The sequence below is a fragment of the Hipposideros armiger genome, unplaced genomic scaffold, assembly GCF_001890085.2.
Source record: "Hipposideros armiger isolate ML-2016 unplaced genomic scaffold, ASM189008v1 scaffold_183, whole genome shotgun sequence".
Lineage (NCBI taxonomy): Eukaryota > Metazoa > Chordata > Mammalia > Chiroptera > Hipposideridae > Hipposideros > Hipposideros armiger.
The window spans coordinates 511,169-536,811 of record NW_017731533.1 but is presented as its reverse complement, the minus strand read 5'-3'; the positions used below and the strand labels follow the sequence as shown (position 1 = coordinate 536,811).

Genomic DNA, 25,643 nt, shown 5'->3' with positions numbered 1-25,643 from the left:
AACATGCTAATAACAGATTCTTACTAAGGGAAACTTTAAAAGGCATTCTTACCTTGTGAGCCAACTCAGGTGGTGGGCTTTGTGAGTATTTCTGAGGTCTGTCCTCAAACTAAATTGTGCCAGTTTATAAATCCTATATTATTTGGTTTTATTTTTCATCTTCAGCTGAAATTATTTCATTTAAAAACGGGTTTATTGAATCAAAACCACAGTGAGGTACAACTTCATACCCATTAGGATGACTATTATTAAAAAACAGAAAATAACAAGTGTTGGTGACGATGGGGAAAAATTGAAACCCCTGTACTGTACATTGCTGATGGAAAGGTAAAATAGTGCAGCCACTGTGGAAAATATAGTGGTCCCTCCAAAAATTAAACACAAAATTACCTTGTATTCCAGCAGTTACACATCTGGGTACATACCCCAAAGAACCAAAAGCAGGTATTTGTACACCAGTGTTCATGGCATCATTATTCACAAGAGCCAAAAGGATGAAACAGCTGAAATGTCCTTCATCGGTAGATAAATTGATAAACAAAATGTGGCCTATACATAAACGATGGATTATTATTCAGCCTTAAAAAGGAAGGAAATTCTGGCATTATTATTCAGCCTTAAAAAGGAAGGAAATTCTGGCATATGCTACAAACTGGATGAACCTTTAGGACATTATGCTAACTGAAATAAGCCAGACACAAAAGGACAAATACCATATGATTCCACCTATATAAGACACCTAGGATAGTCAAATTCATGGAGGCAAAGTAAAATGATGGTTACAGGGGCTGGGGGAGGCAGGGGGGAATGGGGCATTGTCGTTTAGTAGGTATACAGGTTCAATTTGGGATGAAGAGTTCTGGAACAAGATACGGACAGTGGTGATTTCACAATAGTATGAATGTATTAATGGCACAGAACTGTACAGTTAATGGTTGAATGGTAAATTTTATATTACGTATATTTTATCACAATAATAAAAAGAGGTTTGTCAATGCTGCATGTAAATCTACAAATACCTCAACATAAAAAGGTTTAATAAAAGTGACTACAGATAGGAAAAATAGGTTTATTTCTTTCCGTTTTTTGTTCTGCTTGTTGGGACATTTGTTGGTTGTCGAATTTGTATCAATATCATGGATAGAGTGAAAAATTAACCTGTGGCTCCTAGAATTTGTTCCTGCCTTGAAGTCTTTTAAGATCCAGCTACATTTGCACAGGCCAGTTATGGAGTGTGCTCAATGTACATCAGACTATTTGAGTCCTTTAACTTTTTAAAAATAGGTATGATCGGGTAATAAATCCCTGTTTAAAGGCTGGTGAAATGGAGTTAAAAAGTTGAGAATTTATGTCTGCAGACATGTGAGAGAAAACAACTCAAGTCATTTAGCTCTGGAATTTCTGTGCCTTCCCAGGTATACCTTGAAAGACTGCTCACGTATGCGGAGATAGACATCTGTCCAGCCAACTGGAAGCGAATTGTTCTCGGGGCAATCCTGCTGGCCTCCAAGGTGTGGGACGACCAGGCTGTGTGGAATGTGGATTACTGCCAGATCCTGAAAGACATCACGGTGGAGGACATGTGAGTGTGTGTGTTGGAGGCAAGAGCGGGCCGTGGGGTGAGGGGGACTGTTTGGGAAGGAGGTTACGTCCCTTTTGAATGCTCTGTATAAGTACAGAATGAATGAATTTGACTGAATGTTTTGTTGTGAGCTGATACACAGTAAGGACGTGGTTATAGCACATGATATGCAGAAACCTCCATTGTGGATCCTGAATAGGTGCTGGTTACACTTTGTTTTGTGAGACCGGCTTACTGAAACGATATCATAGGCACACCTTTTTTTACCTTCATTAGAAAGGTGTAGACCAGCGCCTTTCCCAGTCTGAGGTGGTTTACATCCCAGCTCCGTATCTCACTGCAGTTAATGTCAAGCACACCAATTTTTTGTGGGCAGCAGCCTACCTGAAAAGCAGAAGAGCTAAAATATTGTTTCTTTTTAGTTTCAGAGAGAAAATTTTCACTGCTTTGTCATGTTTTACAAGTTCAGTTGCTTAGAATGAACATTCTGTCCCAGAGGCCTGTCATGTGTCTCATTGTTGGGGTGGCACGTTCTCCCTAGCTGGGCTCAAGCCCCCACAGCTCAGTGGAAGCTCCATAAACCCGGTGGTGTGGGGGTGGGTGCTGTCCGCCCCACAGCTCTCAGGGCAGCCTTGGGATCCCTCAGCCGGTTCAGTCCTCACATTTCGGTGAGCACTGTCATCAGGAGACCTGTGGGCCTATTGTCTGGGATCTGTGGGGTCTGAGAATGCAGGAAATAGGTTCAGAGCCTCTTAGGAGAAAGGAGCTGTTTTAGAAAACAGTCAGGATGAACTTACAGTTCCTCACGGTTTATAGGCACTTCTGACACTGTTCATGCTAAAATTTTTCTCATGTTGTTTGTTTGGCTTTTTTGAGGAAACTGTAGGCTGGAGGAGGTTCCCAGCTGTGTCCTAACCCACATCCATGCCTCTGGGCCCAGGAATCTTGGGGACTGGGATCTTCACAGTGCCCGTGACTCCTACCTGGTGGGGTTGTCACACGGGCACATTGGTTCTGGATTTCTTCACCAGCCTGGGGCCCCCCTTGCCTCTGGCTACTGACTTTATAGGCACCTCATTTTTGTGGTACTGTGATGTTTATGTCCTTAGGTCTTTTGTTGCAGAGTCAATCCCTCCTGCAGACCTATAATGCGCCTTCCTGTGTCTGTAAGTCTTTATTATAAAAAGTAAGAACAAAAAAGTATAAAGAAGTTTTTGATGGTAAGGAAAATAAAACTCTTGATTATATTTCAAAGTGAAAACGGCTACTAAAATAATTGTCATTCATACCATAAAGGATAAGGACATTTGGATGCAAGGTGTAAGAAACGCTGACTTGTTTCCTTGATCGGAGGTTATTCTCTCATCAACTCCCTTACATCATCTGACTCTGAATTGCATGCCAGAGGGATGACATCAAGGCTGTCCCTTCTCCTTTGGGTAAAGTAGATGACGTACAGCCAGTTGTCTGGTATGGGTGGCTGTGCTCAGCTTCTACAAGAGCAGGTGGAGGACTTCCTACTTACTAAATCGAAGAGGAAAATACGCCCTGAGCTCAGTGTAGGTCTCAGGTCTTTTCATCATTTATAACACAGCTATTTCTGGAAGGAAATGAGATACGCATGGAAATTACAAATACCACAGAATCATTAAAATGAAGAGAACCAAGAGAAATGAAGAATGAAGGGCATTGGGTGGGGAGAAGATCCCTTTTGTGCTATTATTCTTAATCCACCACAATTAATTCACCAAAATGCCAGCAAAACTGAATTTTCATGTAGACTGAGGATCAATGGAGAATCATTCTATTGTGTTCTGTTCTAGTCTATTCTATTCTGTTCTACATCTTAAAAGAGGTGTTTATTAGTTATTTGTCAGGAGTCATGCATTGCCCAGTTCATGTATATCTCAATTTGATCCTCTCAGCCTTTTAATACATGTACTTATAGATCCAGGTACTATGGCCTAGAGAGGTTAAATAATGCTACAATAGAACAAGCAGGTGGGGGCGCTGGCCGAGTGGCTCAGTTGGTTAAAAGCTCGCTCAAGAGTGTGCATTCTGAGCAACAGTGGTTCGATGCCCGGCCCGAGCTGAGCTGCTGCTGAGTTGCCAACAGGTGGCAGGATGGCTCAGCTAAAAACAAAACAAAACAAAACAAAAAACATGCAGGTGGGGTAGTTTATCCCCAGATTTCTTAACCCCAGGTAACACTATACAGTGGTTAGAGAGGACAGTGGAAATGACAGGTACCCACCCTCGGGCTCTCCATGGAGATGTTTTAACTAAATGCCTAAAATAGCCATTTTGTATCAAAGAGAGTTTTTTTTTTTTTTTTTAAGGATGGTGCAGCTCACAGTGGCCCATGCAGGGATTGAACCGGCAACCTTGGTGTTATCAGCACCACACTCTAACCAACTGAGCTAACCGGTCACCCTGAAATAGCCATTTTTTAAATTGTCGCTTTCTCCTTAAATAAAAAAGGGGGGAGGCAGAAGTAAGTAATTTGGAATTCTAGATACCTAGCTTCTATTCATTAAAGGTTTAAATTACCAAGATAGGAAAAACCAAACACTTGCCAAGAATATTTATAATAGTATAGTAATCATCATCATTGTCATGGTAATATTAATGGCATCTATCCTTTATTGAACAGTTCCTAGCCCCAAAGGAACAATTTTTATGTGTTAACTCATTTCTCACAGTTACCCATGAGTGTACCTAGTCCCTGCTTATCTGAGGTTTCCCTTTCTGCAGTTTCAGTTATCTGCAGGCAACCGAGGCCTGAAAATATTAAATGGTAAATTCCATAAATAAACAATTTATAAGTTTTAAATTGTGTGCCGTTCTGAGTAGTGTGATGAAATCTCAAGTCTTCCTGGTATGTCCTGCCTGGGACGGGAATCACCCCTTTGTCCAGTGTCTCCATGCTGTAGATGTACCCCACTCATTAGTCACTTAGTAGCCGTCTTGCCTATCAAATTGGTTATCAGAGAGAGACCACTTTCACATAACCTTTATCATATTGTCATAATTGTTCTATTTTATTATTAGTTACAGTAGTCCCCCCTTATCCACAGGAAGGGGATATGCTCCAAGACCCCCAGTGAATGCCTGAAACCATGGATAGTACCGAACCCTATATGTACTATATTTTTTCCTGTACTGTATATACATACCTATGATAAAGTTTATTTTATAAATTAGGCACAGTAGGAGATTAACTATAATTATTATTATTCCATTTTACAGATGAAAATGAGGCACTGAGAAGTTAAGATGCCAGATCACTTGACTAGTAACAAAGCCTGAATTTATGTTTCTTCTCTTCCATACTTTATGCAAAGAAAATTGATAATTTTTTTAGCTTTGTTTCTGTCCCCTTTTTGGAAGCTGTTGATGACTGTGTTCCCATCCATGCCAGCCAGTGGTTGAGCCTTAGCAATTCATACAGCATTTGATGAATGCCTCCAAATGCTTTTGGCTGCAGAGGAAGAATGCATACAGGAAGAGCTTTTGTTTTTAAAAGGTCAGATTATAAACAGTTTTTCTAAAGAAACTCTGGATTTATGCCCTTTTCCATCCCAGTCTGTAGGCTTGAGAACGGACTCGCTCAGGGGACCTAGACCAGCAATTTTCTGGGCTTCTCCCCCTTTCCTGGCAGACCTCTGGGGACGGACTGGAGGCCCTGAGTCAGGCCAAGTACAAACTCAGCCAACTGAATTCTTTCCCGTTCAGAGTATTAATTCTACTCTGTGAGCCACTGTGAGCCATTTATAATGTGGTGTTTAATCTGTTGTGATATATGAATATTAACATACTGGAAGAGCCTGTACATTCTAAGAAAAACTGATCGGACAGTTATGTATGTGCAAATTTGGGAGGGAATATGCAAAGGATAGAAGGAAGCAGGAATATTCTAGTAGAGGATGTTAACCAAAAGGGTGCTTTTACCCCACATGTTTATTGGGTTGTTGGAAAAATCATGATGTATTTTGTCTGTTTTTCAAAGGTCATTTATTTATGTAAAGAACAAAGATCAATCCATGATATATTGCCCGTTTTGTTCGATAACATTTTGCCATCTTTCAGTGAGCTTCATAATTCCTCATTCATAGAAGGACCTGTCTTTATTTGCGAAAAACTGAACAAGGTGCTGATTTACAGCCTCATCTGAATTGAATGTTACACCACGCAAGGAGTTTTGTAGAGAGTGAAATAAGTGGAAGTCTGACAGCGCAAGGTCAGGCGAGTATGGTGGGTGTGGCAACACATACCATCCAAGCTCCAATAATTTTTGACGGGTGATCAAACTTGTGTGTGGTCTCGAGTTGTCACGATGGAACACAACTCCTTTACAATTAACAAGCTCTGGATGTTTCTGGATGATGGATTCATTCAAACTGTCCAATTGCCAACAGTACACATTCCAATTGATTGTTTGGTTCCTTGGTAGGAGCTCGAAAAACACAACACCTTTAAAATCCTACCACACTGAGAGCATAACCTTCCTCCGATGAATGTCAGCTTTCAATGTTGTTTGAAGTGAATAATCACATTGGGTCCAAGGCCGTTTGCGACCACATTGTTGTAAACAATCCACTTCTCATCTATCAGTTGCTTCAAAAAAGGATCGTTTTCCTCACGTTTAATGAGCATATTGCAGATGTTTATACGCGCCTTCAAATGAACGTTTTGAGTTCGTGCGGAACCCAAATATCGAGCTTGCTTACCTATCCCAGCTTCTTCAGGTGGTTGTGAACACCTGAATGATGGATGTTCAATGTTTCTGCAATCTCTCGTATCGTGTAACGTGGGTTGGACTCCATCAATGTCTTTATTTTGTCATCATCAACCTTGGTGTGCCACCCTGACCGAGCAGTGTCGTTGAGATGAAAATCACCAGCACGGAATTTCGTGAACCATTGTTGGCACTGACATTCTTGTAGAGCATTGTCACCGTAAACTTTATGCAACTTTTCACAAGCTTGACGTGCGTTCTTCCCTTTATGGAAGTAAAACAGTAAAATATGGCAAAAACGCCCAGTTTGGTCTTCCATCTTGAACTAGTTGTAAAATCTCCAAAACTCAACCAAATTGCTCAATTTTTTTTTAGAAGGAAGCTAGAACTGTCAGCTGTCAAATGACATAGCAATAACATAGATGCAAATGACTCTAGTACTTCCAAAAATGAACTAGTGCCATCTGTCGCAAACATGCGTCATGACTTTTCCGATAACCCAATACATTTCCTGATTCAGTGCAGTCGCAGTCATATCTCCCATATCTGTTTTGGAGGTACAAGCCAGGTGACCACAACAACACAGGTCCTCACACATTTTGTCTGCCCATCCCTAGAAGAATTTTGGACAGTTTACATCCTCAATTCATTTTTAAATTGACATCTAAAAAACGTTCATCACAAGTTTCAGTATTTGCAAAGGATATTGTTTGCACTGTATTTTAAGTGGTGGTATTTCTTAGAATGAAATCTTACCATTTGTGACCATGAGGATAGACCTAGAGGGTATTATGCTAAATGAAATAAGTCAGACAGAGAAAGACAAATACCATATGATTTCACTTATATGTGGAATCTAAAGAACAGAACAAACAAAACAGAAACAGACTCCCAGATACAGAGAACAAACTGATGGCTGCCAGATGGAAGGGTGGTGGGGGGCTGGGTGGAAAAGGGGAAGGGATTAAGAAGTACAAATTGGTAGTTAAAAAACAGTAATGCGGATATAAAGTACAGCATAGGGAATATAGTCAATAATATTGTAATAACTATGTATGGTGCCAGGTGGGTACTAGATTAGTGAGGGGGATCAATTCGTAAATTATATAAATTTCTAACCACTATGCTGTACACCTGAAACTAATATAAAATAATATTGAATGTCAACTATAATTGAAAAATAAATGTATATGTAAAAAATTTTTTTTAAATGCAAACTTAGCTGCTTAAAACAAAAAATAAATCATGATAGTTTTTAAAGTCTCTGTTGGAAACTAAAATCCATAGTAATATGATACTCACCATCATCCATTTTCTTAAAATTGAAAGTTTTATATTCTTTTTTCTTCTTGAACTCATTATTTCCTTTCTGGTTTCCTTTCACAGAAGTTTATTTCTCAAAATTCTGTGTAACAAAAATGTAGATATAAGGTAAAACTGGAATGTTACCTTTCTGGACTGTAAGATTTTACCTTATTAAAAACACCTTAGGTGAGTTATCATTAATACCCAATTGATCAAAACAATATAAACATTATAAATTTTTATATAAATTATTAAATATAAAGAGTAAAATCTTATGGGAAATATATCTGATAATGAAATCAGTAGGGTTGCTTTTTCCTCCATTAGTTAATATTTTTGTGTAGGATTATTACTTATTGATAAAATGAAATAAAGTTCAGTATCAGTTTTATTTCCATTTTTCTTTAACGTGAGAGTTGAAAGAACATGTTCATATAAGTAGACAAATTTCCAAATTTTATTATAATCGTATCACTCAAGAGAGTCTTTAAATGCTTTTAGAATTATATGCTAAATTCACATAGTCATCTGTCAGTAAAAGTTATTTAATGAGCCTACCAAATCCTCCTTCAGTTTGTTAAAAGCAAAAATTGGAAACCACCGAAGTTATTAGCCTGTCATTAGAGTCATTCACTTTTTCAACACCATATTGGATTAAGTCCCTTTACTGGCCTTCTCAGAAGTGGTTCTCCTTCTGACAGTGAACTTGGTGAGGATGGGTGAGCCCCCTGCCTTTCCCTCTGAGAGTGGGAGAAGAGCAACAGGGAAAGAAGCAGTCAAAAGGAGAAGCTGCATACTTGGGGTGTTCTTGGGCAAGTCAGTTTTTTTTTTTAAGATTTTTATTGGGGAATTGGGGGATGGGAACAGTGCTGGGGAATTGGAGGAAGGGGAACAGACAAGTTGCTTTCCTTTCGTTCTTCAGTCTAGCTGTGAAGGACGTTGCTTCACTGGCCCAAGCTGGCACCATCATTGCGCTCTTCCCGGGTGAGGCAGGTCGGTCGCCAGCCGTTGGACGGCCACTCACGGCGGCTCTTGGCAGCTCACACCAGCTGCCAGCCGCTCACGCTGGCTGCCAGCCACACACGGTAGCCCATGGCAACCCACTGCAGCAGGGGCTGCAGTCTATGCCGTCGTCGGCGACTCATGGCAGTCCAGCTCCAGGTCGAGCTGTTGTTCCGCATCTTAGCTGTAGAGGGCAGTGTCACTGGCCCTCATGTGGGATCCAAACCGGGTTCCTGCTGCTCAGAGCTGGCGTCCCAAGCCAGTTCTTAACCAACATGCCACTCGGCCAGCCCTGGGCAAGTCAGCTTTAAGAGAGGGAAATGAAAGCTACAGATCTAGAAATCTGTTCCCTAACGCTGTTGTGTTGTTCCCAGGCATGCTTGGAAAAAGTCTTTGTATGCTGTTAGGGAAAGCATATCCTGGCGTGAAGACCAGGGCCCCACTGAGCCCTGTAATACACACCCAGTATTCGGAGCTGAATTGTACTCCCTCCTTCCAATTTGTATGTGGAAGTCCTAACCCTCCGCACCTCAGGATGTAACGGCATCTGGAGGTGATGTCTTTAAAGAGGTAATTTAGTTAAAATGGAGTCATTAGAGTGTACCCTAACTCAGTATGACTGGAGTATGACAACACAGGCAGAGGGACAGCCATGTGAGGACACAGAGAGTAGGGAGCCATCTGCAAGCCAAGGAGAGAGGCCTCAGAAGAAATCAAACCTGTTGGCATCTTGACCTTGAACTTTCAGCTTCCAGAACTGTGAGAAAATACATTTCTGTTGTTTAAGCCATCCAGTCTGTGGCATTTTATTATCGCAGCCCGAGACTAACTCAGATTTGGGTACTGGGGAGTGAAATGCTTCTGTACTAAATACCTAAAGATGTGGCAGCAGCTTTGGAACTGGGTAATGGGTAGAGGCTGGAAGAGTTTTGAAGCTCATGTTAGGAAAAACCTATATTGCCTTGAAGAGATTGTTGGTAGAAATACGGTGTTAACGGCAATTCTGGTGAAGACTCAGAAAGCCATTAGGGGAGCTGTTGAGGAAGCTGTGTCATCTTACAGAATATGCAAACAGAATGTTGCTGGAAACACGAATGCTAAAGGCGCTCTGAAGTGAGGGCTCAGAAATGAGGAACATACTATTTATTGGACACGGGAAGAAAGGCGATCCTTGTTATAAAGTGGCAGAGAACATGGCCAAATTGTGTTCTAGCATTTTGTGGAAAGTGATGAACTTCAATATTTAGCCAAAGAGATTACTAAGCAAAGTGTTAAAGACGCTGCCTGGTTTCTCCTTGCTGTTTATACTAAAATGTGAGAAGAGAGATACATTGAAGAAAGAGTTGTTAAGCAAAAAGGGACCATAAAGGGAAGATTTGGAAACTCTCAAACTTCTCAGTGTATCTCTATTGTAAAAAAAATGAGAGAGCATGCTCTGAAGGAACACTGAGGGTGTGGCTGGACAGCATTGCTAAACAGATGGATAAAGAGAGTGTGGCTCATTGATCCAGCCAACCATCTCAGCAGAAATGCTGCCAGCTTTTGGGGACAGATACATGACAAGTGAAGGAAGGCTGCCGACTTCTGGGATTCCACAGGACTGGTCACTAGAGCTATTCTTCAGAAAAAGGGAAGAAGGACTCCAAAGGCTGTGTAGAAGTTGGCGGGGCTGCTTGGGCTCAACAGGGACAGGCCGGGGGCTTGGGGCTGCCTCACCTTGGCTCCAAGGGTAGGGCTGCTGCTCAGGGCCACCGAGGCTGCGGGGACTCAGAAGGCAGGGCTGCCACCTCATGAGCTGGATAATAGAGCATCACCCCAAAAGATGAATGTCCAGCCTTAAAACCGAGTGGGATTTGCCCCATTAGTTTTCTGACTTGCCTGAGATCCATGATCCCTGTCTAATTTCTGATTTCTGCCTTTTGGAATGGGAATGTCTATTCTATATCTGTCTGTCACTGTATTTTGGAAGCAGATAACTTGTCTGGTTTCACAAGTACACAACTGGAGAGGCGTTTTCCTCAGGACGAATCACCCATACCTGATTTAGATGATGTTTAGAGGAGATTTTGGACTTGGAGTTGAAGCTGGAATGGGTTAAGATGTTGGAGCTGTTGGGATGGGGTGAATGTATTTTTCATGTGAGACACGTGAATTTTGGGGGGCTAGAAGGCAGAGCATTAGGGCTGAATTGTGCATCCTCATGCCCAGTACTTCAGAATGTAGTTGTATTTGGAAATAAGGTCTTTAAAAAGGTAGTTAAGTTAAAATGAGGTCATTACAATGGACATTAATCCAATATGACTGGTGTCCTATAAGAACAGATTAGGAAACGGACAAAAAACCAACTCTGCTATTTTGTTGTAGCAGCCTAGCAAACTAATACACCCAGTGACTTTTACTGAAAGGGAGAATGATACCACTGCATCTAGGAGCAATTCAGGGTGTCTGTGTCATTGAACCATGCTTGTGAAGGTAGTTAGAGGCTCTTAAGTAATTTTGTAGCATCAGCAGAGTCATAGATTTACTGTTGGAATTTTTAAAAATGAGTGCTTGAATCAGTCTTTTCCAGTAAAACCCTGTGAGTCTCCAGGAGTCAGTAGAATTGGACATCACTCAGCGGAATGCCTAAGGAAAAGAAAAATGGCTCCTAGGCACCCTTCTGTGGGGAGAGGAAGCAGAGTGGGATGTCATCAGAAGCTAGGAGCTCAGGCATTTAGCAGTGTGTTAATCTCATGTCATCACCTAGCCTTCATTTCCTGGCACAGACAACCTGAGCTTTCCCGTGGAGCTCCTTGTCAGGGAGAGGATTCACAGGCTTCAGAAGGAAAGCTCTGTGAAATGGGTTTTCCAGGGTTGTTTGCTCTTCCAGGCACCCTTCTACACCCATCTTCTCCCTTCATTCTGGTCTCACCTGTGTACTAGCATCCTGACATGACCTTCCTGATATTTCTGAGCCCGGGTTTATATCCAGCTTAGGAATCATCCACCAGTGAGGAACTTTCAGTCCCCACATGTACCTTTAAGGCAAGGGGGTTCTGGCTTGGAAGTCAGTGATTGTGTGGGCATGTGGCTGTGAGCACAGGTGGAGAACATTTTAAGCTGAGTGTCAGTGAGACTCGTAGGTAGATGCCAGACAGACGGACTTCAGATTCGGGATGACCTTCTGTGGGAAGACCAGGCCATGGGCCTTCCTGTCTTTCTCTTAACCAGCAGGAAGAGGTCACACCATCACAGGTCAGCTCGGAGCACCTAATGACAACTGCTGTTAATAGGAAAGGGGACGATGAAATTAAATAGGCAAAAGTACTATAGGCAAAATGCTGTTTAAAAAAACCCTACACTTTGGAGTTGGTCGGTTTGTGTTTCTGCGATAACCCTGTAAATTTTCCTCCATAGACAAAGGAATCCCAGATAATGAGAAGCCAAGAGACTTGTTTAAGTGCTGCAGGGCCGATAGGGACACAGGGAGAAACTCAGTTTCTCCATAGGTGCCTGGTGCCTCTTTTTTGTTTTTGTTTTTTTTTAATTGTGGTAAAATATACATAACATAAAATTTACCATTTTAACCATTTTTTAAGTGTACAATTCTGTGGCAGTAAGTATGTTTACATTTTTACACAACCGTCACCAACCAGAAACTCTTGGTAAAAGGCACAGAAATTCTGTACCCACTAATCACTAAGTCCGCATTTGCCCCTTCTCCAAACCCTTGTAACCACCATTCTACTTTCTGTCTCTATCAATTTGACTACTCAGATACCTCATTTAAGTGGAATCACACAGAATTTGTGTTTTTCAGACTGGCTTATCATTTCACGTAGTATAATGTCCTCAAGGTTCATCCAGGTTTTAGCGTGTGTTAGAATTTCCTTCCTTTTTAAGGTAAAAAATATTTCATTCTCTGTATATACCACATTTTGCTTATCCATTCATCCATCAGTGGACACTTGGGTTGCTTCTACCTTTGGTTATTGTGAATAATGCTGCCGAGAACATGGATGTACAAATATCTCTTTGAGTTCCTCGCTTTCAATTCTTTTGGGTATATACCCAGAAGTGGAACTGCTGGACTGGTGGCTAGTTTTTGAAGTGATCCCATTTTTTCAGAAAAGCAGGCAGGTTATTAGATGGTGAAAGTAACTCCCTACTCCATTTTTGAGGCCCATATGAAGGTTGCTGAATTGCACCAGTCCAATTGGATTTCTTTACAATGTTGACCTAGTATAACCTAAGAACTATTATCCAGTTGAAGGCAGTAAATCCATCAAGCCTTTTCTCTCTGCATCACTGTTAGTTTTCTGATGAGTTAGTACGCAGGTATCTCTTTAAGATTATACTGCTACAGTTTGGGATTTCAAATTTGAGGAATTATCTTTATTTTCCTAAACCTTTCCTTAGTTTAAATACATAACATAGCAGCTCTAAAATCCCCATTTTCCCCAGAGCGTAAACAGAAACATCCAAGAAAAGCCTGGAGAAACGCTGTTGTTTTTTCCAGGGAACCCTGGGAAAATACCACCTTGTTCACAACCAGATTCCCCTTGACTTTAATCGTAGAGTATACTCTCAACAAGAGTCGTTGGTGTTTATACACCATTTGGGGCAGGATTAACAAACTAGCTCTTGTAATGTTGAATAGGCAAGGTTTTCTTAGCATTGGGAGAATAAGATCTGCAGTGACACCTTTTGGCCACTACATGGCAGTCTGTCCACAGGCAGCTCCTATATTCACTCAGGAGAGTTCCTTCTAAGCCCATTTATTCTGGCTCTTTTGGCTTTAGTGGTATTATTGACATTCTTGTTTTATTAAAATTTTATCTGGGTTCCAGTATTTCACAAGATGATCTCTTATTAAATCTCATTTAAATGAGGCATGAACAATAGTCATTTAAAGTAAAAATCATCCCAAATAAATCAAAGTAATTTAAATCCTCTAAAATTATAAAATTAGCACAATATATACGTTTGGAGCTTGTTAATCCTTTTGCTAGTCTGTATAGAAACAGCATGCAAGTTATGCCGTTTCTCCAATTAAAAGACCTGAGTATGAGCTCTTGGTTTTTCCGTTGGAAGCACTCAGGCCTGCCATAGCAACATGCTGAAGTCTCCTAATTCCCATGCGCCCAGCACCTTCTCTCCCTGAAGCCCCCGCCCTCGCTCACATCCCAGCCTCCCTGCCCCCCTCCTCAGCACTCCTGCCCCCTGTTGTCACAGCAACATGAGACGGTGGGGGGGGGGCACAGTCCGCCTTGGTCTCTCATGGCTTAGTGAGGCAGCTCACCAGCAACAGACTGGGACTCAGGGACCCCATGGGGACAGAGTGGTGCTACATTGGTTTGAGCCTTGAAAAACGGGGGGGCCTGCATACAGGGACCATAACTGGGGGCTCAGTGTTCAGGACAGTCATAGAGGCTGGGCCAGAGGGGTGGTGAGGCCTGGCCCTTAGGGACAGGGCTTGTCAGCCCTTCAGGTCCACCTACAGGAGGTGGTGACGATGTGTCCTGTCCTCCTGTGGGCATGGGGGTGGTCTGAATGGGCACCCCGCCCCAACCCTTGTTCTCTCCACCAGAGTGCCATGCTTGCCAAACTCAGTTCCATTCCCCCTTCTTCGGGAAGCCTTCCCCATCCCTCCGCCCAGGCTGAGCTTGACCTGCTCCATTCACTAACAATCAGTGAGCACCAGCTGTACGTCAGGCGCTGTGCTAGGGCTGGCCGTGTGAAGTCAGATGTCACGGCTTCTGGCTAGGAGGAGACAAGTAAGGGAGACTGAGTTAAGGCAACAGCGACAGTGGAGTGTGAGAAAGGACAGAAATACAGGAGTGTAGTGTGCTGTGGGGGCACGGTGCTTCCCGGGGAGGTGGCGCTAAAACTGAGTGCCCAACTCAGGACCAGTGCTCAACAAATAGATCGTGGAGGACTTTTCATACCCCAGGTTGTAACAGTTGAGAAATAAACTTAATCTAAAAGGTAACTGACATGAGGACGTTCTCAAAGTAGAAGTTTTAAAGTGGATTAATATTCTGGCTCCGATCATTAGTTTTCATTGAAATGTGAGTGGGTTGGCCAGACGCATCTGCATTCCTGCGCTGGCACCTTTACTGACCGCTCTCTTACAGGCAGCTGGTTCTGAGTGTGGCTGGGACCAGCAGTATCAGCATCCCTTGGGAGCTTGTCAGAAGCGAACCTCACGGGCCCTCCCGAGCCCTGCGGCATCAGAGGCCAGGACGGGCTCAGCAGTCTGTCTTAACAAGCCCTGCAGGTGACTGGATTTGTGCTCAGGTTTGGGAACGGCTGCTTTCATTCTTCAGACTTGCTGAGTTCTCTGTAAGAGGCTGGGGCTGTGATGTCCCCTTTCCCCCCCTACTTTGCCTAAGGAAGCCCCTCCAGCAGCTCCCCAACTCCCGTCTCCAGGAGGGGGGGCAGGCCGTTGAGGGGATGCATCTTCTAGGTCTGACAGAGGCCTTTCCTCTGGGCAGCTGTCTCGGGCCCTCACTGGACTCCACTTGACAGCTCGTGACGGCTTCATCTGCGCGGTGTTTGAGCTGATGGTTCATGCTGAGGTTTGCAGCCCGAGCGTGCTGTGTGTGTGTTAGGTCTCAGCGAAACAAATCACCCTGAAGCACTTCCTGGTGATCATCCCAATTAATCAGGCCTCATCCTTCTGGGCACCCGATCAAGTGGATTCAGCATTTAATACCAATGTGGTGGTTAAACGGCATCTCTGGTGTCCAACCAGGCAATTAATTAAATGGCTTTTCTCCCCCAGAGAATGCAGTTTTTGAGGCCTCGTGTCCAGCAGCGTGCCTTGACAGGCCATGGAGCTGGATTGACAGCTAAATGTGTGCTATTTTTGTCTTTGCTTTGCAGGAATGAGTTAGAGCGACAGTTTCTTGAATTACTCCAGTTCAACATCAATGTTCCTTCCAGTGTTTATGCCAAGTATTATTTTGACCTTCGTTCTCTGGCAGAAGCAAACAACCTGAGCTTTCCCCTGGAGCCTCTGAGCAGGGACAGAGCTCACAAGCTGGAGGTAATGTGCTTTAAGGTCCAGGATTTTGGTGCAGTGCTTCAGATGTGTCACCTGGGCGCCACGGGAGGGCGTGATCACCGCGGTGACTTCCCCACTATGTATGTTGTAGGGACAGGGTACCCTGGATTTAGAGCTGGTCCATTAACTTAGTTAATTATAATTTGTACAACCTTATATTTTCAATAACCTTCTTAATATCAGTTTTTACTTAATTTTCATTGATTTTTTTTAAATCAAAGATTTTTTTAAGTTTCTGTTTTTAGAAAATAAGCCCACCAAAAGGATTTCCCAGCATGTGCTTTCGTAAGGAGAAAGATAATAGACGACCCTGATGATTAGGAATCCAAAAAGGATTGGTTCTGCTTTTTAATCTTCAAAGTATTTTCCCCACAGCCCAGTTAGAGTGAGGGCCAGCCCCGCTGGCCTTGGTCTGAGCCTTCATTGTTAAGCTGTGTGACTTTTGTGTCTTATGCATGTATGGAGCTTAGCTTCATACCTGCACCTAGCTCTTCCCATCTTACTGTTGGACTGAATGAAAAGGGGTGGGGTGATAGGGCTACTGGGGAGACCCACCCCGCTCCTTCAGAGCAGGTGTGCTGAGGCCCCCTGCACCTTCACCCCTGGGCGTCATTTTGGTCTCATCCCATAGAGCGTTTGACCAAAGCAGTCCAGGGCACAGCCACGTCCCAGGCGTGGTGAGACCCAGGAGGTCCCTGCTGCCTGCCCCAGCGTCCGTCCGTGGGAAACACCCTCCGCTGGTCCACAGGGTCAGGAGGGCTGGAGTAGGGGTCTAACAGGGTTCACAGCTGCCGACAAAACAAAGGCTAGATGTGGGGGGAAGAGGGTTATTCTGGATTTCAAGCTTAAGAAAGCAAAAATTTTAAATAAAAATCTAAAAAGTAAACAATACGTTAACTCCAAAAAGGAAACAGTACAACTAAGTTTGGAAAAAACTGAAAGCAGAGCACTGGGTTTAGCATAAAAACCCAGTGAGATTTTCAGCACTCAGCCACGTTTCTGTCACTGGGTACCAGCCATTAGAGTGAAACTGCTCGTTAAGTTTCCTATTTCTCTTGTATTCAAGAGCAAAAGATGGGAAGTCTTGCCTCTGAAGGACTTGCTCCCAGGCAGATACTGTGAAACCTTCACAAGCACACACGTGAGATAGAATTCAGTTTCAGGGTGAGCATGAGCCCCGTTTCATTCTGCAGCAGCCCCCGCTGCCTCAGTGTGCTGGGCTGGGCTCTAGTCACTCCTAGAGGAGCTCGGAGCTCCTGGGAGCCACTCAGCCCCGAAGGAAATCAGGTCTGTGGTTCTCTGAGTGAGAATACCTAGTGGTTCGGATCTGCTAAGTGGGGAGCACGCAGGCTGGCCGAGACTGGGGGCATTGGTGCCTGCTGTTAACTCCGTTAGCTTATCTGAGCAGAAAGAGGGGGGAACTCACCTGCTCCTGGGGCGGCCGTGCCCAGTGCCCCAGGGGCTCACCAAGCACGAGGAAGGCCGGTGGTCCTGACAAGGCTGTTTTCTGTCTCCTCCCAAGACCCAAACCCTCCCCTCCTGTGTAGGGCTGGACAGAAACACTCTTTGGGAAAGCAGATGGCACCCCTTTGAAATCATTTCTTAGGAGTGAGGTTTCATTGTTTTCCAGGCCCCGGCATCCCTGTCCATTTTGTTAGCAAACTTGAACCCCCTAATGGAAAGCAAGGAGGACTGAGATCTCGTAGAAGTTGCCCCTTCCTGAAGTTCTGTGCCTGTTCAGATGCCCCACAAGCTGGCTTGTTTGATGTGCTGGGTGCAGGGCAGAGTGGAAACAAGAGCACACCACGAGCCCGGGCAGGTGCAGACTGGCCTTTTCATTAGTGGGGCTGTTTCTTTTTGAGATGAATTACTGTCTCTCTGTGCATGTGGGAAATCCGTGAAGCTTACAGCAGTTTGCGTAATTAAACTAATTTGTTATGATATTGCATTCCGATTCATACTGTTTGTAAGCTAAGACACAACAGATGGTACTCTCAGGAAGTTTAAATAAATGAAAATAATTTGCTTCAAAAATGATTGTCTGCTGCCCTTAAGGAATCTAATTTTCTCTTCTTTAAATATGCCACCTACTTTATGTGTACGAAACACATTTCAAATGAATTCTCAGTGTCGTAGCCGACCGGCTACCCTAATTCATCTCTGATTTGGGGGAGGACATGCCTGTTTCCTCCCCATCCTCCATGCTGCCAGTGGGGTTGTTTTTCTAAAATGCAGTAGTAGGTTTTGGAGTCGTTGCTCGTTTTGCATTGCCACAGAATAATGCCTGAGCCAGCCAGCATGTGGGCGGCCGTGTCAGCCTGGCCCGCCAGTGGCCTTCCCCAAGCCATGCCCTCAGCCGTATCTCACAAGGCCAGCACGTGTTGCTAGGACTTCCTGCCCTACTGAGAATGCCACGTCTCTCCTGATCATTTCCTCGCCTCCAAGCACTGCCCTTGTAGCCTAGTTCTGATGCCCATCCTCAGTCATGAGTGTCTCTTCAGGGACTCCCTAAAATGGAATCAGTTGCCCAGTCCCCTCTGTTTCCACTATTTTAACCCTACTCTTGTTATGGTCATGCCTCTGTGTATCTTAGCTGGAACTTATACAACCATCTGATGTCCATTTTCACATATTCACTCAGGGCCCTCTGATACCAGGTGCCGGTTACAGCTCGGCCCTGGGAACTGTCGTGAACAAAGCTCATAGATCCTGTCCTTAAAGAGTTTGTATTCTGTTGGGCGGAGACAGACAGTAAACAATAAAAAAATAAACATTTTAAATAAGCCTTTTCTAGTATGTTAGAAGGTTAGTAACAAAGAAAGGGTAAAACAGGGTAGGGATGCTATAGTCAGAGCCTCACTGGGTAGGTGACCTTTGTATGAAGACTTGACTTTGAGGTGCCTCCAAGCTGAGGGAGGAACTGCTGCAGAGCCAGCGGGGAGGCCAGGGAGCAGGGTGGGCAAGGCGACCGGAAAGCAGTGGGGAGGAGATCAAGGGGTGAAAGAGAAGTGGGGAGGCCAGCTGCAAGGATGATTCCAGAATCCCAGCAAAAGCCAGTGAGCTGTGATCAGGGCACAGGCTTGAGGAGCGGGCGGCTGCTTTTGTGCCTCTTCCCCTTGGCTGTGACTCCCTGGCAGGTGGCACTGTATCTGTCCCCGTAGCCCCAGCAGCCCCTGGTCTTCCACTTGAATTATATGGAAGTTAAAAGTCCTCATCTTTGCTTCATCCTTAGTAATGTCACCCCCACCCCCACCCCCAGATCATCTTACAGATGGCAGGTGAATGTGACTGGGACAAGACCCCTGGGGTGGTGTGAGCTGGCTCAGCCTTTGTCATCTTGCTTTTTCCTGCATGGTGGCAGCCCCTGGAGAGCTATGGCCAGGCTCGGACCCCAGGGCGGGCTGGCCCTGCTTTTAGCTACGGCTCTCCCCCTGGAGTCCCACTGTCCTCGTCAGCAAAATGAGGATGCAATGTTGACTCTCTCTGCATCCCGTGTTTCTGTGCAGCTATGGTCTAGAGGTGACAGGAATACTTGGTCACGTGCTCTGACTCGGCCTCTGATGAATGTTCGCAGCCAAGTACTGAGCTCTCCCCGCACACCAAGCACAGAGCCCCAGTGCTTCACCGCTGCCCTGTTAGGAAGGTGCTGCTCTTACCCCATTTGCAGGCGAGGGTACTAATGACTTAAGTGGGGACATACTCAGGCCACACACCCCTAGGTGGGGAACCACCATTGAACCTGGGGCTGGCTGGCTTAAGGCTACACTGTCCTTAAGTTTCACATTTTCAGATGGTTTTCTCGATTAGACTGGAAGCACTTGAGAAACAGGGACTGTGCCTGCACTTGCCTCGTGTCCCCCGCTGTGACTGGCACGCAGGTCTGGGCCGTGGACGTGAACCACACAGGGCAGGGACTCTTGTTGGTTTTTTCATGGGTGTCCTCAGTGCTAGAACGGTGCTGCTCACAGCGGCCGTTGGTGTCTGAGGATGAGTGTGTGCGGGGGGCTTCCAGGGTCTGGTCCTGACCTGATCTCTCTCCTGCCCCCAGGCCATCTCTCGTCTCTGCGAGGACAAGTACAAGGACCTGAGGAGACCCACGAGGAAGCGGTCAGCGAGTGCTGACAATCTGACTATGCCGAGGTGGTCGCCGGCCATCATCTCCTAACTGTGGGTGTCCCCACTGGAGGCTGTACCATCCCTCAGTTTCTCCTTTAGTTTGAGAAAAGACAGACTTGGGGTGGTTTGGTTTTGTTTCCTTTTTTTTTTTTTTTTTTTTTTTTATCATCCATAGCTCCGTCAGGCCGCCTTGATGACCACCTCCGGGCTGTGTGGCCCACACGCAGCAAGGCTTCGAGGGAAGCAGAGTCAGTGTCTGGAACTCCGGTCTCACGCCTTTCCCATCGTCGATAACAGCACCTCCTTCGTGGAGGGAAAAGACTCTAATCCTGGAGGAGGGAATAAAGGGAAAGGGAAGTCACGTAGAGGCAGGGAACATGGTTAAGTGGCACGGCCATTTCCTAAGTCCCCCGTCGGGTCAGTAGGTGAAAAGGATGGGCACACAGCAGGTGACACAGTCGGATGTGCATTAAAGACGCGTGCTGCCCTCATCACCTCCGTCTGGATCAGTCTGTCCCGTGAGACTGCTTGCGTTCCTTCCAGCGGCTTTTTTTTTGCGATGTGGGGGATTTTTATTGGTTTTTACTCTGTTTTGGTTTTGGTCCCACAGGACAGAGGTTATAGTTTGTACCCACCATGGCACAGACATCCAAATAAATAGTACTGGTTGTTTCTTTCTGCACTATTCCTGTGAGCTGTCTCCTGAGCTTTCTTCCTCACAAGTGGGACACACTTGTTACACTTCTCTACACCTTTATTTTGTACAGTTTTTCTTCAACAATGGCAAAATTAACTTGACTGTAGTGCTGAACCAAAAGTATCCCTTTTCCTCTTTATTCCTCACCGCCCCCCCCCCGCCCTGATAAAACAAATTCTGAATAACATGGGTGCTTGTGCCTTCCGATTTTCATGCAGTTGTTTTTTTTCCTCTGACCTGAAGTCGTAGTTACAAATCAGTCAGACTTCATGGGCCGAGGAAACAATGTGCAGTAGAGGGTGTCCTCAGTTGAGATTTTTTTCCGGAGTGCGAGGTGTATTCCTGAAGTTAATGAGAGGAGCCATTTCTTTGTACTCCCTGCCCAGTTCATTCCTCTACTTCCACATCCATTGTTGCAAGCAATATTCCTATCAATTTTTATATGTTTACTTTAAATCAAAGTTAGTATAAATCAAAGTTATTTGTATAAAATTTTTTAAAAATCTAAAATAAAAAAAAAAACCGGGGGGCTGGGTATTCCAGTGGGAAGATCATTGAAGGGCAAAATGTGACTGTTTAGGTGTTTTTCACAGAATGATTGAATAAAAAAACTGAACTTGCATTTTCATTGTGGGTGCTTAGAGAAGTTGTACAAAATTCAAACTGTGAAGGTTTATGCTTCATTAATTATGACCATACTTTTTTGTTTTCTGACTATCCCTGATTTCCCTATGGGCTAGATAAGAATCTTTTATATCAAGTAAAATAAAAGGGTTAATGATCAAATATCAGAGAAATTTGATAAGTCTAAGAATTTGAGTCAATGAAGCATATAATGCTTTGGGTTTTTGCATATTTTCTTGGGTCACAATGACAGGTTCTAAGTTTTTTCCTTTTTCAAGTCTCTATGAGGCAAACGGCACAGATACTCTGTTTTAGCTTCCTCCTATGTGAGCTTGGGAAACTTTGGAATCTTATATTATTAGTCTTGACTACCCTAAAATCATACATCTGATCCCCATACATGCCTTCTCCCGACGACACATGCTTTGGAAATGGAAGGAACTCAGAAAGTTGAAATCCCAAGAACACCAAGCTAGAAGTGCTAGTCAGGTTTCACGGAAATTTTCTATCACATATAAACATAACTGGGACAGAAATACTGTCAAGTTCTTTCTGGCCTAAACTTTCAAAAGCAGACAAGCAGAGAAGTTAATTATTTTTCCATTGTAATTGTGTTGATATACTCTGTATGAGTACCAAAATCAGTGTCTCTCTTCAAGTAAGAGTTGCAGTTAGAACTTTAGAGATCTAAAAATGTAGAAAATATCATTTTATATTCCCTATTCTATATAGCTTAAGAAGGGACATATTTTCTTAGCTGAATCTGAATACCTCTCAAGCATAAATTAGTTCCTCTCATGTAAAGTATTTTACCGATCCATTTCAGGAAAGAGGTTCTGCTGCCTTTAAAGCAGAAATCTTATTTTTATCCCTTTTATTTGAATGAGAGAGATTTGAAAACTGAATTATGTAAATATTTCAATGCATCTGCTATTATTTTGTGGAGTTTATTAAACTACTTTAAAAAATTGTATAGTCTATTTATTGTATGTATGTACATATAGTCTGATAACTTAAAATTTAAAGTGAATCCCGTAACACCTGGCTCAGTCTTTGTTTAGACTATTGAATATTGTTTTAGCCTTGTGCACTGGACTCTACCTCTGTATAGGAAAATTTTCCATATTCATTAATAAGTATTGATCTGTATTAATTGGTTATGTTTCTTGCACTAAGGATTTTTAAAACTGCTGTTAAGTGTAGATTTTAGTTTTGCAGAATGAATCATTTGACACATAGGTAGATACTTTAGGTTTGTTTTATTTTTCTACATAATGATGAAGACGACGTTTTGTTCTCTGGTTTGTTCTAAGTTTGCCAAAAACAAAAAACCCAACAACAGTACTAGTACAGTACTGCTGATAAATCGTGACTGTAATTTGTTTGCAAGGTGATTCAATGCCCTACAATTAAAGCTGGATTACTCTTTAGGAATACATTGTCTTAGTGTAGTTTTTGAATGCACAGTTTTCATCATTAATGAAGGATGAAGAAAACCACACAATTTGTTAAGTTTAATTTTATTCCATTTAAATAACAAAGTCACTGGGAGAATAAAATATAGCCCAGTGAAATTTTTTTTTCTTTGTTCTTTTTTTTTTTTAAACTGGGAAAAGGGAAAGAAGTCAGGGATTTAAAACCAAGTTGGAGGGCAACCTGGGAGATCCTACTAAGATCAAGACACATTCCCATGCCTTACTGCTCAAGATCATAGCCTGGACCGTTGTCTGCTCCGCCCTGGGCAGGGGCCTCTCCATCTTGGGGTTTCCTGTGGTTTTGAAATTTTTGATCCTCAGCTGAGCTGCAAAGCAGAATTTTGGGAGAGAGTGATTTCAATCCTTTCTGGCTGCTTTTGGTAACCTCTCACCTGGGGCCATATTTTACGGCTTTGAATTTTCTAAACAATAAAATATCATTCCCATTCCTGGTTCATTGTAGGTATTTAATAAGTGTTAAATAAATAAATACATAGAACAAATAGTGTCTGCCTTTCTGCTGCCTTTTTTGGGAATATTGATACAAAATTCAACAGGTTTTATGGATGCTGCTGAGTGAACCAGTTTTTTTGCAAGAGCCGTGGAAAAGTGTTAGTCCTGTAAGTCTTGAGTGACTCAAAGAAGTATTAAGACCTCTCAGAAACCTCCAGCAATTGAGATGGCTGCACGATAAAGACCTATTAGAACATGTCACATTTATATTGATGCCTTATTTTAATCACTTTATGCACTTCATTGAAATCTGTCTCAAGACTTATGCTGGGTGAATCTTGGAGACTTGGATCGTCTTCTGAAAGGCCAACCAGAGAGTCCTACTCTTGTTGGAAAAAAAAGGAGGAAATGGGAAATGCCCTAGAGCTGAAATGGTAAAGGATACTCAAGAACTAATTTGGGATTTATGTTTTAAGCTATATGGATTGCAAGGAAAACCCTACAGACATCTTCATGAAGATCGTGGTTTGCTGTTACTGAATGCAGAGTTAGTAGAACTATTGTCCCTGAAAACAAATCGCCCCCACAGGTCCCAGGCAGGCTTCAGCACAGACAGGGGATATGTAAGTGCTCGAAGCCACAAAATTGGTGATGGAGTTTGGACCTGACCAGGTCAGCCAACTTCCTTTCTGGTTTTTCCTCTTCAGTTTTCTTACTCAGTTGATATATGTGAAGCTGCTAAAGGTCTGTGTCATGTTCCATTAAAACTTTGAGAGTTCAGTGATCAGCACCAAAATGATCTGCTTTCATTCATCTCTCAGTTGAAAAAGTCATCGGAGGCACCTGTGTATCTGTATTGCTGTACGTCTGAGCTGTGAGTAGGTGCCCAGGGGAGGACTCATCCTGGCAACCGTGTGGTCCATTTGTAGGTGTTTGTAGAGAGCATTCTGAAAGTACTTCTCACAGTAAAAAATGAGCTCAAACGAGGTATCTGACCAAATAGTGTTACAGATCTCAATACGCTTTCTTGTGTCCTTTACTGACTTGATTTGGGCAGAGGGCTTTATTCCTCTGAAGAACTTTATATGAATAAGTTTTCAAATGTAGGGCAAAAGAATGGCATTCCAAAATAAATGCCATTTTGGACAAAGATATTAAATGTAACTAGAACTTCTGTGTAACATTATGTTAATGTTGGTATCAACTTGGATTGTAATGGGACCTTGGGTTTTAGTATTAGTCCAAAGTCAACTTGCTATGTGACCTTGGACAAATTACCTCACCTCTCTGGATCACTCAGTGAGCTTGACTGGCAGAGAGAACATTTGCTGGTGAAGCTCTGGAAGCCCAGCCTTGGAAGAGAAGGATTCTGTTCCTTCTTCCGTGTGGCACTTCCCATGAGTCCCAGAGGATGGGAAACATGGCCACGTACTGGATGGAAATCTGCCCCTGCTCACCAGCTCTCGGGGCTAAAGAGAAGAGCAGCATTTGGGGGGCAGTACATGATCAAACTGATTTTGTAGAGTCTGCACGCCTGAGGACGAGGCCTCGCTAGGACATTTGGACATTTGGTCTGACAAGTCTTGCAACTTTGCAGGATTCTGAGTTGCTTCCTCTTTCTTCTCTTCCCTCCTTCCCTTCCCTTCCCTTCCTTTCTCTTCTTTCTTTATTAAGATCCTTGTTAAAATATAGCTAACATAAAATATTATATTATTTTCAGGTGTACATCATAGTTATTCAACAGTACCCACCTGGCACTATACATAGTTATTGCCACATTACTGATTATATTCCCTATGTTAAAGAAGTGATCATAAGTCCTGCAACCATCTGACACTGCACCACGCTATCACAATATTATTGACTATATTTCCTATGCTGTACATTACATCCCCAAGACATTTGTTTTATATCTGGAACTTTGAACTTATTTATCTTTTCCCCACTTTTAACATTTTTTAATTAGAGTTGACAATATTTTATATTAGTTTCAGGTGTACAGCAGAGTGGTTAGACATTTATTAATATATAATTTCAGAAGTGAGCCCCCTGACTAGTACCCACCTGGCACTATACATAATTATCATCATATAATTATATTCCCTATACTTTACAGCCCATGACTGTTTTGTAACTACCAATTTGTATTTCTCAATCCCTTTACCTTTTTCACCCTGCCCCCAACTCCCTTCTATAACCCCAATAGATCTAGTACCCATCTGACACCATATTATTACAATATTATTGACTATATTCCTTATGCCATACCCTACATCCCCATGACTACTGTGTAACAACCAACTTGTACTTCTTAATCCCTTCCCCTTTTTCACTCACCCCTATCCCCCTTCCCATCTGGCAACCATCAAAATGTTCTTTATGAGTTTGTTACTGTTTTGTTTGTTTATTTTGTTCTTTAGATTCCTCTTATAAGTGAAATCATATGACATTTGTCTTTTGCTGTCTGACTTATTACATTCAACACAGTACCCTCTAGGTCCATCCATGTTGTCACAGATGGCAAGATTTCATTCTTATTTATGGTTGAGTAATTTTCCACTGTATATATGTACCACCTCTTCTTTGTCCATTCATCCATTCAG

General features: G+C 43.2%; 1 protein-coding gene across 2 annotated transcripts in view; it reads left to right on the top strand.

Annotated features, from left to right (window-relative positions):
- Positions 1-22,546, top strand: part of CCNY (cyclin Y) — a 207,633-nt gene extending 185,087 nt beyond the window's left edge. For both annotated transcript variants that reach the window (XM_019652609.1, XM_019652608.1), the window contains 3 exons: positions 1,416-1,582; positions 15,495-15,657; positions 19,724-22,546. In XM_019652609.1, coding sequence (XP_019508154.1) covers positions 1,416-1,582; positions 15,495-15,657; positions 19,724-19,840 — 447 coding nt within the window. In that variant the 3' untranslated portion in view covers positions 19,841-22,546. The remainder of the gene's footprint in view (positions 1-1,415; positions 1,583-15,494; positions 15,658-19,723) is intronic.
- Positions 22,547-25,643: the final 3,097 nt, after the last annotated feature.